The sequence below is a fragment of the Culex pipiens genome, chromosome 3, assembly GCF_016801865.2.
Source record: "Culex pipiens pallens isolate TS chromosome 3, TS_CPP_V2, whole genome shotgun sequence".
NCBI lineage: Eukaryota > Metazoa > Arthropoda > Insecta > Diptera > Culicidae > Culex > Culex pipiens.
Window position 1 is genome coordinate 154,073,095 of NC_068939.1, and position 18,059 is coordinate 154,091,153.

Genomic DNA, 18,059 nt, shown 5'->3' on the forward strand with positions numbered 1-18,059 from the left:
ATTAGTCAACGTCAGTCAGCGATTAATGCGTTTGATGAGGATGAAGCAGGAGATGATTGCGCGTTGCGGGCGCTAGTGCCCTCGTACACTTACTTAATCTCCTCAGGAAGTCTGCGTGAAATTAGAGTTTGACTTTTGTTAGTCGCTGTGAGGGTTGAGGGAGGGCAATTCTAAAGGGGGTAATCCCAGAACGGAGACAAGTGCGGTGGGAAAAAACGAACCATAAGAAAAGATTTCTGCGAAATCAAGCAAGAACTCAAGCAGATAATAGAACCAGAAGTTGCGAGCCACAGAGATGAGATCCGAGCTCAAGGTGCCTTTTTGTGCCATCCATGAACTGTGAAGAATTTGTGCTCCGTCGGTGTCGACGTCGAGTTCAATCTCCGGTTTCGCGCGCGCACGAAGGATGGGAGGAGTCACCTAGATTGTTCTTCCGCGTGTCAACGTCGTCGTCGTCGAGTTGAAGATCACCGTCACGGCCGGATGGTCTCCACTAACGTCTCCTACTATCCAAGGGCAGTTCTAGGCTGTAAGTCGTCATCTCGTTGATCATTGTTTTGCCCGGGCAAAAATCAATCTAGATCGAAGTAGATATCGAATTTCCACCCAGAAATTGATATCACCTCTTGACTAGGAAATTGGCAGTCGTCGCCCCCCTCAGCGGAACATCAATTACGGCATTCCAGCCGGTTCTCCCCTAAGATATCATGGCATGACAAGCCGCAAACAATATTCCACGACCGTGACAAACAGATGAATGGAATAATTACTGCGGGCCAGAGATAACCTCACTTTCCACCGCACACAATCTAGGCACTCAGAGAAGCGCGCGAGCGCGCACAAAAAAGCATTGATCGGAACGCGCCTGCGGTGCACTTCATGGTCCAGGGGATCAGGGTTCCCACTAGAAATGTGTTATTATTTGCTTTATTTGGTCCAAGAAAAATAAATCAAAATTGTTAAACAATCAAGAAATTAGCTGAATGCGGCGTGTGCTGGAAAAATCAAGTTTTGCATCGAGTTTATTGTAATTCTGAAAAACTCCCTTTTGGGACCATCCATAACCCCCGTGGATACTGGGAACTTTTTAGCATCCATTTCAGGACTGAAAAGTCAAAATTTTTAGCACTTATTTTGAAAATTGTTTAAATTCAATTGGCTTTTTCGTAGTTCAAGAATGGCAGGAAAATTAAAGTAGTTTCACGACGGAATTGCAAAAATGATCTTTTTGCAATTCCGTCGTGAAACTATGTACTTTTCCTGTCATTCTTGAACGACGAAATAGCCTACTTTTCTTTACCAAAACTAACAGAATCGAATAGCAACACTTTTCAAAATAAATGCTGAAAAGTTCTACTTTTCAGCACTCAAATTGGTGCTGAAAAGTTGAACTTTTCAGCACTTGTTTCGAAAAGTAACACTTTTCAACATTTTTTGATTTAAAATACATGAAAATTTGACTTAAAATTAAAAATACATGAAAATTTGACTTAGAATTAAAAAAAAAACAAAAACAAATATTCTGAAATTTTAAAGATCTTTAATTAATATTTAATAAACTTTAAATTTGTAAATAAAAAAAACCTTCAATTATAAAATTATTGCATTCCTCAATTCATGAATTCTTACATTTCTTAATTAAAAAAATATTTTTTTTGCAAAAAAAAAAAATAAAAAAAAGCAATTTAAAAATAAGAAATGAAGGATTGAAAAATAATGAAAATATATACGCATTTAAAAAATAAAATCAGTTTCAGAAGCATAGAAAAAAAAAACAAAAATCTAAAAATCATTGATTCAAAACTAAAAATCTAAAATAATGAAAATCTTAAAAAAATAAAATTTCAAATTAAAAAACTTGAAAGATTACAAATTCAAAAATTCTTGAATTCTAAAATCTAAAATTTGGAATATATGAAAATCAAAAAAATTCAATCATTTGAAACAAAAATCTAAAATTCAAAGTTTTAGAAATTTAAAAATTTACAATTAAATAAAACTTAAAAACCAGATATAAATCAAAAGGGTATTTTGGAAACCAATGATTGCAAAAAAAAACTGGACAGATGTATAATGCATTTTAAACACATTTTTCATTCAAATCTTGAAATTATGGCTCGTAAATTCAATTTTTAATTTTTTTAGTTTTTTTTGGCATAAATTTCAAAAAATATTTGCAACGGCCAAGTATGAAAATCAAAAATTCAAATATTCTAAAAAAATCTGAAATTCTAAAGTATAAAAATTCAAGAATTCAAAAGTTCAAAAAAGTACAGAGTACAAAAAATTTAAATTATTTTCATTTCGTTTCATTTTATTAGGTTGCTTTAACAATTACATTGGTGCAGTTGTTATCCTGAGCTGAGATGTGGACTACCTTTCAACAGCTGATTTGTTCAAAATGGGGAGAGAGTTTACTGGTACTAAGGAGAACAAATTGGACAGAGAAGGGAAAAATTGCAAAAATAACCTTCGAAATAGATCTAAATTATTTCAAAATATAAAAAAAACCTAAAATTAAAAAAAAACTTAGATCTAGATAACTTTTTAAAAACAACCAATGCGCCATGGTCTTCCCATATACATACGACCTTCTAAAAAAGTAAGCAAGATATATCAAAATCAGTTCTAAACAGTTTGTACTCTACTGTCCGAAGTTCGAATCCTCGTCAAAATTTCCGATCCAATCCATCAATCCATAAATTTATGTTTTTCTCAAAATTTGGGTTTCTAACCTAAAATATGACTCAAAAAATGTCTTATTTTTTGTAACATGAAAATTTTATAATTAGAGGTTTTTTTTTAATTTACAAATTTAGTATTTTTTAATATTTAATCTAGAATTTAAAAATTTCAGAATTTTTGTTTTTGGTTTTTTTCAATGCATATTTTAATTTTTTTTAAATGCTTCCATTTTTGGTTTATTAACTTGCTTTAACCGAACTATCAACTTTTCTTTTCGATCTCCGTACTAAGCTTAAAGCACTCATTTATGTTCTGAAAAGCTCAAATTTTCAGGATAGGTTCAAACTAGTCACTATTGATTTCAAATACTTTGTATGATATTTCTTGATATTCCCTCGTTTCACCGATTTCCGCAACCGAGTGACCACCCTGTCCCAGGGTCCAGGTGGCTTACACGATAGTGATCTATCTCTTCCCGACAGGAACGACAGACCTGCAGCACACGGGAGAGATACCGCGCAACATTTATTTCATTAAGAAACAAGCTCGCCCTGGGATTGGCGGATTTATGAAGTCTACCAAGTCTTCGAGCCTAAAAAAAGTTGAGCGCAAAAAACCCAGAGCCAAAGTCATGTCGAACGGTGCCTCGTTCGTGTCACCAGCGCTCCTCCGGGGGTCGTCGAATCGGATCGTCGTCAACACCGCCGCCGAAGAATCCACCAAGACGGAGAGAGATACTAGGAAATTGATATAAAATTACACCCAGGCATGCGAGACAAATTGATGTTAGTGTAAGAAATAATAATTATCGTGTGCTCTTCGTGTTCTCGGCTCAAACCAGAAGCATTCTAGCTTGGATCGACTCCCGGTCAATCTGTTCCCGCGGCGAAATGATCACACGAAACCTCGAGAAAAACTCTTCAAACCCTAATTACGACTAACTTGAACTAAATCAAAACCTAAAAAAACGTCAAACCAAGCAGAAAACCGAAAAAACCCCGCGTGGAAAAAAAAAACTCACTGTGAGTGGATCCGTTCTGGGATGGTGCCGCCGAGGAAGTACCGTTGCTGTGGCCATTCGTGGAGGAAGAAGAAGTACCGTTGCTGTGTCCGTTCGAGTGTCCGTTGGCGTGGTTGCCGTTTCCGTTCTGGTGTCCGTTGGTCTTGGCCGCCGAGTGTCCGTTCGAGTGCCCATTGGTCACCGACGACTTGCCGTTCGAGTCGGGCTGGTCACCGCCACCGGCGCCGATCGGCAGGTTGCTCTTCATGTGGTTCTTGGCCGGCGTGTACGGGCGGTCAACCTCACCGAACAGGCGGTTGTGCGAGTCCTGGCCGTTGGCGGCGCGGCGTGGGGTTTCACCTGCGGGAAAATTTTGGGAGGGAGGTTTGATTAGAATGCTGGGCCGGATTGCTGTTGAGCTAGGATTACAGGTCTTCATGCGCTGTAACGGTGAAGATGTGAAATGGTATGGCGAAATTAAGAGAAGAGAACAATACTACATTCGAACAGCTCAGAACAAAAAGGTTTGAGTACTACGCATTGAAGAGATTGAAGTAAACATGTCCGAAACACTATTGGAAGTTGAATTATGGTATGATTTAACATAAAAAATATTTAATTATTTCTTTCATAGTACCAACACTTAATAAAATGAAAAATTGAGTGGAACAATACATGCAATAATTTGCTTTTAATAAACAAAAAAAGATAATAATTCTAAGCATGATGATTACATTTTCCTAATGTAATGATTAGAATATTGAAAAAAAAAATGATGAATTGATTTTTTGGAATGAAATTCGGAAGCAGAGAATGGTCAAAAAGTAACATCGATTTTCGACGCTCTATCGATCTGTAACATACAAAAAAAAATAGAAAACAAGTTGTTTCGCGCCGTTCTCAGCCCCTGGATGTCCGATGTCACCGGGTTGGATACATTAAAATAAATTATGATTCATGGAATGCTTTACTTCCAATTGCTCAATTTCAAAATTTACTTAATTTTCAAAAAGGAGGATTTTTCGAACCCGACATCCTTCAAACGTCACAGTTGTTTGACCTTTTTACCATGAGAAAAAAAAATCCGTAAAAAAAATGTGAATGCCGATTTATCTAAAATTACTAATTCGATTCATTTAAAATTGTACACGAAATTCTCAAAATCATAAAAAAAAATTGAAGAAATGCTAAGCCGTTTTTGAAAAAAAAAAATACAAAAATGTTCGGAGCACTTATAGAATTCTGAGTTAACATATTGATCCTTGCACTGTAACTTGGATTTGGCCCGCACTTTTCTCTCGCACTTGTGGCAACAAGAATTGGAAAAACTAGGCAACCAGGTAGTTGTTTATTTACTTTTCCAGTCGCATTTTCCACCAAACTGGACATTCGCACTTTAAAACTGCGATTGACAGCTAGAAAACATCAGCTCGCTTTGATCATTTTTCAGGAAATTTAAAATTTTCCAAGGCAGTTTGACAAGTCGCAATAGTGCGATCGATAGCAATAATTTAGTGCGAAGTCCATGTTAGTGGGAATTGCGCCATAATTTTGAAAAAAAAAAATCATTTGGATCATTTCAAAGTAGCATCTGAATCTGCCCTCAGAATTGGCCCAGACAGTGTTGGTATTCTCGCGCTCTCGCGGCAAATAAATGCTCTCTATCGAGATTTCGCCGCGAGTTCTGAGCTGCCGAGAAAAACTCACCAATTGCCCGTGCTCTCTTTCACTCGCGAGCCAGAATTGCGCGCGAGCGAGAAGAAGGACGTGCTAGAAACACAAAAATAAAAACAACTCAGCGGTCGAAGTTACACCTCTATGCCATCGCCGAGCTCGCATTCATAAGTCTGATAAACACATTGCACAGTGGTCCAGATCGCAAAATTAAGTGGAAAATGGATTTTCCGAAAAATGGATAAGTTTTGGAGCTTTGGTGTCTTGAGAAGAGTTGTTGCATATGAAAAGGGGCAACTTTTGGTTTTGTTGAAAATTAAGGTGGTTCACGATTAGGGTGATTTTGGAAATCTAACTTTACAGGAATATTTTAGGGAATTTTTTCGTCTTGTAGAAAGTTGACGGGCTTGCCAATCCAAGCAACTTTGTCCAAGACACCAAAATTTTATCTCGTAATCTACGCCTTCTACGACCAAATTTATAGGAAGCATCTGAGCAAACCTTCAAAAATCAGTTTTTTCATTGCCACGTTAAAAAAAACTGATTTTTGAAGGTTTGCTCAGATGCTTTCTATAAATTTGGTCGTAGAAGGCGTAGATTACGAGATAAAATTTTGGTGTCTTGGACAAAGTAGCTTGGATTGGCAAGCCCGTCAACTTTCTAGAAGACGAAAAAATTCCCAAAAATATTCCTGTAAAGTTAGATTTCCAAAATCACCCTAATCGTGAACCACCTTAATTTTCAACAAAACCAAAAGTTGCCCTTTTTCATATGCAACAACTCTTTTCAAGACACCAAAGCTCCAAAACTTATCCATTTTTCGGAAAATCCATTTTCCACTTAATTTTGCGATCTGGACCACTGTGCATTGCTATTGCTAGCTTGGGACGAACGGCTAGCACGAGGCGCTCGCGGCGAGAGCTAGAACGTGAACGAAAATGCGAGCGCGAGCGAGAAGCGAAAATTACTACAAGTTTTCTCCCTCGTTCGCGAGCGAGCAATGCTTTCCTTCTTCTCGCTCAAATTCGAACACTGCCAGAGTGTCAATAACTCACATATGCAGCAACTTTTGCAAAGGGCGCATAAACAGTTTGACAGCTGGAACTTTTTTTTTGCAAATTCTGAGACAACATGAAGCTAGGGAGGCAAGCATTTGCATTTTGCATCAAAAGTTACTTCATGCAAATCTTCATACAATTTTGGGGGATGTCCATAGAAAAGTGCTGTGAAAACATTCGAAAATCTGTATCTCGAGAAGGCATTTTCTGAACGATTTGGTGTCTTCAGCAAAGTTGTAGGTTATGTTCCAGGACTATTCAGAAAAATAAACTTTCAAAAAATAACTCACTTAATACAAAAAAAAGTTGAAATTTTTTTCATTTTTGGATTTGTTTTAGTAGACAAAAAATGCCAACCTTTCACCAAGTTATGATTTTTTTTTTAAAACGTGGTTATTGGAATGTTCCGAAAATTCACACAAACAAAATCAAAAAATTATTTCTAGATGTAAAGTTGAATTGTAAAACGAAAAGTACCTTTTGTAAATTTTTACACGGTTTTTTAGATATAGTCATTTTTTAGGTTAATTTATTCAACTTTTTTTTCAATTAAAAAAAAATGTGTCCATTCTTGTCAACCCTTGAAAAAATGTGCATTTGAAAATCTGAAAAAAAACTCTCTACAATTTGCTTCTATGCAAACAATATTTTCAGGTTTTTAAAGCACGACTTACATTTCAAAAGGGCTTAAATCATATTCTTTGGCCCTAATGCAATGGAAGTCGCGGCTGCAAAAATCTGAAAGTATATTTTTAAATTTGAGAAAATTTCAAGCATTAACATTGAAAATGAATGGACACTTTTTTAAATTAAAAAAAAAAACATTTTGTTAAATAATTTAACCCTAAACTAATAGAACTGAAAACGTTGCACTTGATCAAAATTTTACAGAACTACTTTTCGATATAGAATTCAATTACACAAATAATGATGTTTTTTGTACATCTTCAAAACTATCGTCCGTCCGTCCGTCTCTATTTAGTCCGCTCAAAAATGAACTTTTTGTCTGCTAAAAATCATATCAAAGAAGGAACAAAAATCAAACAACTACTCTAAAGTGATTCTGAATTTTTCATTTTTAAATGAAATATTGAGAAAAAAAAATTTTTACAGACATTCAACCATTCAAATTTGACTTAAATGGGGTCGTAGAACTCGAATTTGATGTTTTTAAATAATAAAATACAAAAATACGACACAATTCTTTTTGTTCGTGATTCGATTATCCGAAGTCCCATACAAACCTTCGGATAATTTAACTTCGGGTAATCGAAACTTCGGATAATCGAGGCTTCGGATAATCGAGTCTGAACTGTAGTTCTAATTATAACATATAACTTGGCCGATGAAAAATCAATCAGAAAATCCATTCTCGTGATACTCATTTTCCAAAAGCTAAATCCATGAGAAAATCAATTAATTTGGCATTCCTTTTTTTTTTGAATGTGCAAGTGGGATTAATAGTTATCAGCTATCCAGGATGTGTAAACATATAAAAAATATATTTCTTTTTTATATTAGCCATATCTTCAACCGGATTAAACTCCCTTTGAATATTTTTAAGAGCTTTCTCGTTATCTCAAACAACGACAAATTTCCTGGGTAATTTATTTCCTAATCGAGACTCTGTGATCAACTGTCACGATAGCGAGCACATAAACCCACCGTTCCCAATTCAATTTGTCATTTATGGTCGGTTCAAACGATCACAACAACATAATAATAAGCCCGTCTCTAGCTGTGTAGCTCCCAAGACCCCAAAACAAGCCGAGATCAATCTCGCAACGGCTTGAGACCCTTTCAAGCAAAACCAAAAAAGAGTGTCGTGCGATTGCGTAGGAGAAGGAGGTTGAGCCTGAACAATAGGGCACTTCCACTGCAAAGTTTGGCATTTGAGAGTGTCAAAGGGGGCACGAGTGAAAGAACGATTCAAGCTAAACTAAAAAGAAAAACAACAACAACAACAAACGGTTTGAGGATAAAAGGGGAGGACAGATAGAAAGATATGATAATTTGACAAAACTACGACTAATTTGCTGCATAATGCGAACCACGGGACGGATGGAAGGAAGGAAAAAAAGTGAAAAGAACTTGCGCATTCCGACGAACTAAGACAAACGACTAAGACAAACGTTTAAAGGGCACACAGCACAAGAAGGCTTGATTTGGACAACGGAAGAAGAAAAAAAAACAAAAACAATGAAGCAAATTACTGGTCGCTGCTGCGTTTATCTATTCTCACAAATTAAAACCAGATAATAGCCATGTTTTGCTACTTGGCGGAAGGGAAACAGCCATTTAAGATATTTTTGCGTAGATAAACTTTTACTTTTGTTGCTGTATTCTGTATGGCTCAGAGATACGGGAAATAACGCCAAATAAAGTGATGAAAACTAACAAACTGAAATAGTAGTTAGAGAGAGAAACAACAAAGCAAATCCGAGCAGTAACAATGAATGACACTTAAAGATGTAAGGTAAAGAAATTTGTATTGTTTTACTAAAGTACCGAGAAAGTAATATCTGTGAGCGCCTTGTCGAAATACTGAACACATTCCGTATCGAGGTTATTTTGATGTAATTTTATTGCCAAAGGTTATGCAACAGGGAAGGGTTTGAGGGTTGAAGAATTTCAGCAACACACGATGGACAACGGCGGCAAGGGAATGTGACGGTAAAGTGATATAAAAGGAAAAGAGACGAGAAAATCGAGAGATGAGAAAATGAATCGTCCAGAATCGTTTTAGTTTTGCAATACGGATCAATCTATGTATAAGGGACCGATATATTTTGTGTGATTCATTCTGCGGTAAGGCTGTCGTTACGAAAATTTGGAAAGCTATCAAATTATCGAATTATATACCTTTTGGCAGGCAGTTTCGATGTTACGTGGCAAAAAGTTTACAAAGAGCGCGAAACTTAAAGAAATCGAACTGACAACTGCAGGCTGAATGTCAAAGTAACCAAATCACTTCGATTACACGATTAAATTATATAACAATCAACAAAATAAATTAAAGAATTAGAGATGAATTTAAATTCAAAATTTCTAAAAATAAATTTAATGAACAGGATATTGCAAGACAATTTAAATAATTGCATTTATTATGTAAAAATTTACGAAAAAATTTACCAAATCGCCCGATTTCGACCATTTTTATTTTTTGTTTTTTTTTTTATTTGACTTAAACTTTGTGGGGGCCTTCCCTATTTGGTACCTTCAATTTGGTGTCTTCAGCAAAGTTGTAGGTATTATTGAGGACTTTTGAGAAAAAAAGGTAAACTGAAAAAAAAATTGCAGATTTTTTAATCAACTATTTTTTTACTAAAACTCAATTTCCCAAAATACGTATTTTTTGATTTTCGAGATTTTTTTATATGTTTTAGGGGACAAAAATCCGCAACTTTTGAGCCATAGAGAAGCATGGTCAAAACATCTGCCGCCGAGTTATGAATTTTTGAAAAAAACAGTGATTTTTGGAAAAAATCGAAATTTCATGCAAAAACAAATCTGGAATTATTTTTTAATCAAAATTGAATTTGCAATCGAAAAGTACTTTACAGATTTTTTGATAAGGGGCTCCGTTTTCAAGATATAATCACCGAAAGTTTGATTTTAGCAAAATATTTGCAGTTTTTCGATTTTTAAAAATAGTGACAATGAGCGACCATTTCTAAAAATATTTTTTTTGAAAAGTTCACAGAATTTGCAATAAAATTGTCTAAGAGACATTGAAGATTGGACATCGGGTTGCTGAGAAAGAGCCGCTTTAAGAAAAAGAAACACGAAAATTGAAGTTTTCTAAGTCTCACCAAAACAACCCACCATTTTCTAATGACGATATCTCAGCAACTAATGGTCCGATTTTCAATGTTAAAACAAGAAACATTCGTGAAATTTCCGATCTTTTCGAAAAAAATATTTTGAAAATTTTTAAATCAAGACTCACATTTTAAAAGGTCCAAACATTGAATATTACGCCCATTTAACATGGCACCTAATGGTCCATTAGTTGCTGAGATTTCGACATTAGAAAATGGTGGGTTGTTTTGGTGTGACTTAGAAAACTTCAATTTTCCTGTTTCTTCTTCTTTAAGCCGCTGTATCTCAGGAACCAGAGGTCCAATTTTCAATGTCTCTTGGACAATTTTATAGCAAATTTTCTGAACTTTAAAAAAAATATTTTTAGAAATGGTCGCTCATTGTCACTATTTTTAAAAATCGAAAAACTGCAAATATTTTGCTAAAATCAAACTTTCGGTGGCTATATCTTGAAAACGGAGCCCCTTATCAAAAAAATTTAAAGTAGTTTTTGATTGCAAATACAATTTTGCATTAAAAAATATTTCCAGGTTTGGTTTTGCATGAAATTTCGATTTTTCCAAAAATCACTATTATTTCAAAAACTCATAACTTGGCGGCAGATTTTTTGACCATGTTTCTCTATGGCTCAAAAGTTGCGGATTTTTGTCCCCTAAAACATATCAAAAAATCTCGAAAATCAAAAAATATGTAATTTGGGAAATTGAGTTTTCTAATCTAATCTAATCAGACCCTAGCGCAGCAAATCTTTCGAAGGGATCCTGGAGTGTGCCTTAGGTTAGATGACGCCTAGCACTCTTCTTGTCATTTATTAACATTTGTAGTGCGCCATTGCATCGGAATGCATTGAAACATCACAAGCGTTAAAGCGGCCAGGCCTACTGCGTAAAGCCGTATCGCAGAGATGACTCGTAATTGGGTTGAGTTTGAGCACTGAGTGTTCGAACAACAACACAATTCTGAATCGACAGGGGAGGAAGAAGCGTGGGGACACACCACCATACGCTCCGAGATTTGGTTGTATTCGTTGGGAGCACCATGCTAAGAAGGTTTGGTACTCCGGGACCCTCTGGGATGGGACATTGTATTTCCACGAATGCCCTGGACACTATTTGCCGTGGTTATAGCGCCACAACTCGCTCTCTGTAACAGTAGTTCTAATTCCAGTCCAAGCTTACCAAGTCGTCATGGCCTAGTGGTTAGCATTTTTGCTTACCAACCCAAAGGACGGGGGATCGAACCCCGCCTCGAGCGACTTTGATTTTTCGTTCATATTCATCATTTCAAATTCTGTGTACTTAGCTTTCTCGTTGGGAGCAGATGGGAATCGAACCCAGAATCATTCGCTTACAAAGCGAACACCGTAACCAGTCAGCCACGGCCGCTCCTTAATTTGGGAAATTGAGTTTTAGTGAAAAAAAAAAGTTGATAAAAAAATCTGCAATTTTTTGTCCGTGTACCTATTTTTTCTCAAAAGTCCTCAACAATACCTACAATTTAGCCGAAGACACCAAATTGATCAGAAAATTCACTCAAAAGTTACAGCTGTTTGAATATTTACATACCATTTTTGTATGGACAGCTGCCAAAATTGTATGGAGACTTGTATGGGTGAACCAATGACACAAAATAGCATATTTGGTCATAGGGAAGGCCCCCACAAAGTTTAAGTCAAATAAAAAAAATCAAAAAATAAAAATGATCGAAATCGGCCGATTTCGTAGAGAGTTGCTGACGTATAAAATCACGAGCAGAGTTGAAGGCCTAAAAAAACTACATGATATAGAAATGTTACACCTCACTGAGAAAGTATTTTGGACTAGATCAAAGACCAAAGGTAAATTTTCATATTTCAAATTTCAAGCAAAATCATCTATATTTTGTTTCAAACAAGTTAACATAGAAAAAAGTATATGAATCGACTCAAATTTTTTCAAAACAATTTTTTTAAGTTTAAATTTCTAATTAAAAGTTATATTAAAAAAGACAAATGTATCTTATTTCATTAAAGCTGAGTAAGGCCGTTGCAAATATTTTTCAAAACTAATCATACAGTTTATGTCGAGGCCACTCGAAAAATCGGCGGACATTTTTTTGTCAAGAGAGTTAAAATTTATGTTAAAGTCTTAAACAACTGTGCTGATGTATTTGGCAACACTGTTTTCATTGAAATGATGAAAAGACGGCAGGTAATTTAAAAAATTTCATTTATTTTATTAATGTTTTGCCTCGCCCTCGACTTTGGCCGGCCATAAACTTTAAAAAGAAATTGCAACGAACTGAATGCATACAAAAAAACTCAAAACTACTTGATGCTTCTATTTCTCGGGTAAGTTTTCAAAAGGACGCAAGAGCCACCGTAACCTTCGACACTTCGACACAATTAGTTTTTTTTTTCCATAAAACTTTTTTTTCAATTTCTTTAAAACAATACAATGTTTCATTGTCGAACCCAGGCCGACTGGGTGAGAGGCAACCACGCTTACCCAAACACCACGAGTCCCGGCCTAAATTTAAGTTTTTCATTTAAAATCAATATTTCTCAGATATATCTTTGTCAAAATTTAAAATATCTCATTTTTTATTTTTTAAGAAAGCATTCACCTATCAAACAATGCTTGGGTTATCAGAGAAGTACTTGAGATACCTTTATGATGAGTCATAATGATGAGTCATTCATTCGGTGTTTACCAAACTTGGTCGAAAACATTGCATTGTTAATAAAAATTTACAGAGGTTTGATAAAACCTAAAAATAAAAACGTTCTTTTTGTATCAATCAAAAATAACCATTTCGGTATCGATTTCCTCAACAAACACTCGTAAGTATATCATTATCTCCTCTGAAGCTCCTTCAGCAAAGGAAGACACAACACATTCAATAAATAAATAGGCTGATGAAGCATTTTCCGGACCATTCATCCAGGTCACGTACACGGCTGAACATTAATTGCAGCATTTAACCTTCACCGCGTAACAGTTTCTTCGACGGCAATAACTTCCATAAAAAAAAACCTCCTCGAATGTCCTGCACAGTACAAGGGGCCATGTTTGTTCAGTTTCTACCTGTCGGGGAACCCGGGAAAGAAAAGGTACATATTTTCAAATCTCTGTTTACACTGCCTTCCGCGAAGCACTTTGGCAAACATCTGCCCATCATTCACGTTTTGCCGATTATGGCCACATTTTTTTTCACTTCTGGACACTTTAGTTTAGAACGTCGCATCACTCACCGTTTCCGGCCCGCTGGCCCTCCGGCACGGCGAAGATGTTGGACTGCATTCGGTTCTTGTTCATGCTGCGTGGAGTCTGGGGTTGGTTGTCGGCGCCGAACAGATCGCTGCTTCCGCCACCTGGAGGCTTCAGAACTCTGTAAAATAGAAGGGAGAAGAGAGGGTGACGGATTAGTTACGGCTGGGTTTTTCGCGTACGGGGGTTGGTTCTTGCGTCCGAAATTTGACGACGTTCTGTGGAGCTGCTGCCGGGACGACTGACCACTGGACACTTACGGCGCTTTGACGAAACGGGGCGGCTTGACCTGGATTACTTTGTTTTTGGGGGCACCAACGTCGAAGTGCGCAACTGCTCGGAAACTGTTCCAGCTGTACTGTGTTGAAGAACACGGGCAGACCAAAGTAGGACTAGTTCAGGAGGACACGGACTGACGAATACGGTCTCGCGGTGCCTGCTGGAGGTCGTCTGGCTCGGTGAAGTGGTGTGGGTGAGAACCACGCGGAATTTAACAGAAACGACAGTGCCCGAAAAAGGAAAGCAAGGAAGCAACACACACACACACGGACGAGCACCGGTTCGAGCTGTGTAGTAAACAGGGAGGGAGGACGGCACGGCACAGAAGAGAATTCGAAAAAAGTACGCACGCAGAGAAGGACGACGAAGCGACGGAACCAAAACGTAAATATAATCTGACAGACGACGACTCGACGCGTGGACGTGTGAATCGGTACTGACACGAGCAAACGTGTCCCGACGGGCATGAGTCATGTTGCTGGTCGGGCTGCTTGGTTTTTCTGATAAGTTTTCTTCCCCACGTGGTTGTTGTGATCGTTTTTTGAGCAGCAGCATGTTTGAAAAGGGATGATGGAGCGAAAGAGAGCAGCAGGGAGTTGTAATAATGGGTTTTGCTGAAATTCAGCAAACGTGAGGAGTAAAGTACAGACTCGATTCTCCGAAGTTTCGATTATCCGAAGGTCGCCATCTTGGAATACAAGTTCCCAGAGAATTTTATAGGTCATATTTGGGCTCAACGACCTCAATTTAAAACATCTGTCTACAAAAAAATCGAGTTCCATTGACCCAACGGTACCTGGACTACCCAGGGCGCCCTCATTGAGCGCGCGAGGCCGTGCAAAATCGATCAGCGACACGATCGCCAACCGTCAGCTGACTCAAGGTCGCTCTTTCCCCTGGACGGCCAAAACCTTTCCGCATTCCACGGAGAAGTACCACAGCGAACCCAATAATGGTGATGAGATCAAGCCGCGCGCGGCCAATGATGATGATGACGATAATAATGGAGGAAATTGTATTAACTTCTACCCCTTTACCTTCCCCAAGCTGGTTAAGTGCGACCATTTTCACCGCAGCCCTTAATTTGGACCCGGCTGCTGGCGAGCGAAACGTAACGGAATATACCCCGCATGACTTCATGCCGCGGGATTGATTATGTAAGCGAAGATTCCATCAGAAGAAGATCTGCGCGGAAAAACTAATTTATTTTCAAGCCGACCATAACAACGTGTGCGCGCGACCTATGGTGTGCAAAGTACGTGAACCTTTCTGATTGAGGTTCAATCAAATTTCCACACTTTAGCGCACTACTCGACTGCAAGACGGTACCGTCTAAGTTCGCTCCACCACACGGTACGACGCCACTCTGTTCCAGCTGACGTTCGCGGGTATAGATCGGCGAGATCTTTGCAGATTATTAGGGCGTGAAATTGTTATTGTTTTTCGTGAACGAAACGAAACCGTATTGTCTTCGATTCGGCGGCAGCATCAACCCCCCGTCGGATCAAGACAAAAGATTGCGCTCCCAATTGCGAAACCGGGACTTGCCTAACTGTAATACCTGAACGAGTTCGAATTTCTGGGTTTTTGATGACATTGAAACTATTTTCAGGCACACATCGCTCGATGACTGATGATAGCGATGAAAAGTCACCTCCCGTCCGTCTGAGATCTAGATTTTCGGCGGGGGGCACCTGTTTAAGGAGTCCAAGGTCGCTCGTAACTGTGGTGTTGGTTCGTTACCCCCGGGTCCCAGACGTTTGTGTGCCAGCCAGCAAGGACTCGTGGACGGGGCGGCGGTGTGCGTGACCTCCTATTCAAATGTGGTGTGTATAATCTACGGACGGGTCAATCCGGCGGAGAAAGAGAGAAAGAGCAGTGACTCATTCCACTTGGAATGTTTAGGATTTTTTGGACAATCGTTGGTCTTTTTAGTGGGCATTTTTGCCATTGCTGTCAGAAGATTTTCAAGCTTTTAGAATCGTTTAGCAAGTCTGAGATTACCATTCCAACGATGGGTCGGATGCTGGATCTGAACATAGTTTTCAAAACTTGATTTAGAGTTCCCAGTGCTTGAAGTTTTTTTTTTCAAGCCTTTTCAACGATGTACAACATACAACGCCCACTCAAATATCTGAAAATATGCGAAAACAAATTTTTATACATTCAGATGCATAGTCAATAGGTATACATGAAGGATAGTCTACGAGCGTGAGGTTGAAATTGAAAGTCCCTAAAATTACCTTTTTTTGGAATTAAAAAAAAAACAGGACTCGAGTTGCATAGTACAGAAGTTAGTATGAAGAGTTATTCTGGACTCTCTGCATCAACGATTTGTTTTACATTATCTGAATAAAACTATTCCGTTTGATATCCCGAGCAGACGGTAATAACTTTGGAATAACATTTTTTGATATTTGAAAATACTAAGCCAATAACATTTTATGTTATTTATAACAAGATTTGTTATTCGTCGTTATGAATTTTTTGTTATTGTATTGTTATTGTAATAACAGATTAATAACATTTTAAGTTATTCTTCGAACAAATCTTTGTTATTATTTTTTGTTATTTTAACAACTAATCCGATCATCCCAATAACAGTTATTCTTCCATAACAAAAAATGTTATTCTCTAGATGTTTTTGCTTTCAATTAATATCAGACCAATAACAAATTTTGTTATGATAACATAAAATGTTATTCAACTCTTATGCAAAAATGGAATTTTCATGAAGAATCCATAACACTTTCTGTTATTTTATACACTTTCTGTTATCAGATACTCTGTTATTAAAATGGCATGAATTTTGTTATTACCGTCTGCCCGGGATATCGAGATATTGTTTAATATCCAGGTCATGCTGTCGGTATAGTATAACTCAATTGTAATTGTCTGCTGGATTATCCTAATAAAACAATCCGTGTTATGTTATCCGGATTATAGAAACTGTGTTGCTTATCCAGATGTGGATGTTGAATCATACTGGTATTTACTTTTGTTATAATAATTACGTTTTAATATCCCAGAGTGGCCACCAGCTTTCGATTTTCAAATTCCCGTTTTTTTCTCGGTTTTCTGCCGAGTCCAAGATGAATTTTCTCAGAAAGTTTTTAAATCAATTTTCAATGCTTTTAAAACTGACCTGAAAAACAAAAACCTTTTAAAATGTTGACACTTGGTACAGGTATTTTGTCCAATATTTTCAATTCTAATGATAGCTTTTAAAAGTTTGCACTAGTTGTTAACGAATTTCCAATTCAAACCTCTTATTTTCCATAATGCTTGGAATTTTTCACCTCCACCTCCTTATATTTTTACAAACTCGCTAGGAATTCGTTTAGAGAATTAGAATTTTTTTTTGAGAATTATGTAAATCATTATTGGAACGTTTTGACGAAACATCATTTTCATTTATAATTTAAAATTATAACTTCTTCGAAAAAAAAGCTCGTATAAATTCATGAAGAGCGATGTATCCAAGAATTTGCAGTTTCTTTAGTTTTTCTTTGTGTGAGTGCTTTCTCTTTGACAAAAAAAAGAGAAAAAAACATTATGCTTCATTAGTTAAGCCATAATAATCTACATGCATTTGGGGTAGCTTTACACACAATAAAGCTAAAAAATTTTCAAGAACTGGTATCTTGAAAACGATGTTTTCTGATCGGTTTTGCATCTTCGGCAAAAAAATTGTTTTGACAATCCCAAGAATTCTAGAAGAAAATAAAGTCATAAAAAGAAACCAGTTTTTTCGATTTTTCACATTGAAACGAAATTGCGCATTTTTGGATGGTTTTTAATGACTGAAAATGCAATCTTTTTGGTAACATCACAAAATGGTCAAAATTCATTCGGCTTATCTGTGATTTTTTGAACAACCCTTAATTTTACGAAAACGTCTAAAATAAAATCAAAACAATTGTTTTATCTTATTTAAATCCGTCAAGAACTTCATTTAACCACCAATTTAAAAAAAAAAACATTTTACTCGAAAGATAAGACAATTTTACTAATGTTTTATTAGTAAACTTTGAAATGTCGTTTTAAGTTAAATTTTTCATTAATCAAAAACATTTTTAAAATAGTTTAGGTACCACATATTGAAGTAATTTTTAAATCTAAAAATTTAAATCAAATCTGATTAATTAAAATAAATATTGTGTATTTTTTTCTCAATGCTTTGTCATTATTCAATAACTGAAAAAAAACATATCAATTGGTTCTAAAAAACCTAAAAAAGAAATATTAACAAAGAAACTGTCTTTTAAATCTCATCAATCGATTTACAGTATT

At 36.6% G+C, this 18,059-nt stretch overlaps 1 protein-coding gene across 9 annotated transcripts in view; it reads right to left on the bottom strand.

The window, feature by feature from the left end:
• LOC120416960 (microtubule-associated protein Jupiter) overlaps positions 1-18,059 on the bottom strand; it is a 267,822-nt gene that overhangs the window by 12,091 nt on the left and 237,672 nt on the right. For 6 of the 9 annotated variants that reach the window (XM_039578873.2, XM_039578874.2, XM_052709816.1 and 3 more), the window contains 4 exons: positions 13,472-13,608; positions 8,926-8,961; positions 3,707-4,045; positions 94-111 (listed from right to left, as the gene is read on the bottom strand). In XM_039578873.2, the coding sequence (XP_039434807.1) occupies positions 94-111; positions 3,707-4,045; positions 8,926-8,961; positions 13,472-13,608 (530 nt within the window). Of the gene's footprint in view, positions 1-93; positions 112-3,706; positions 4,046-8,925; positions 8,962-13,471; positions 13,609-13,747; positions 14,095-18,059 lie in introns of those variants that run through there. The other 3 variants (XM_039578878.2, XM_039578877.2, XM_039578875.2) reach the window with 3 other exon arrangements.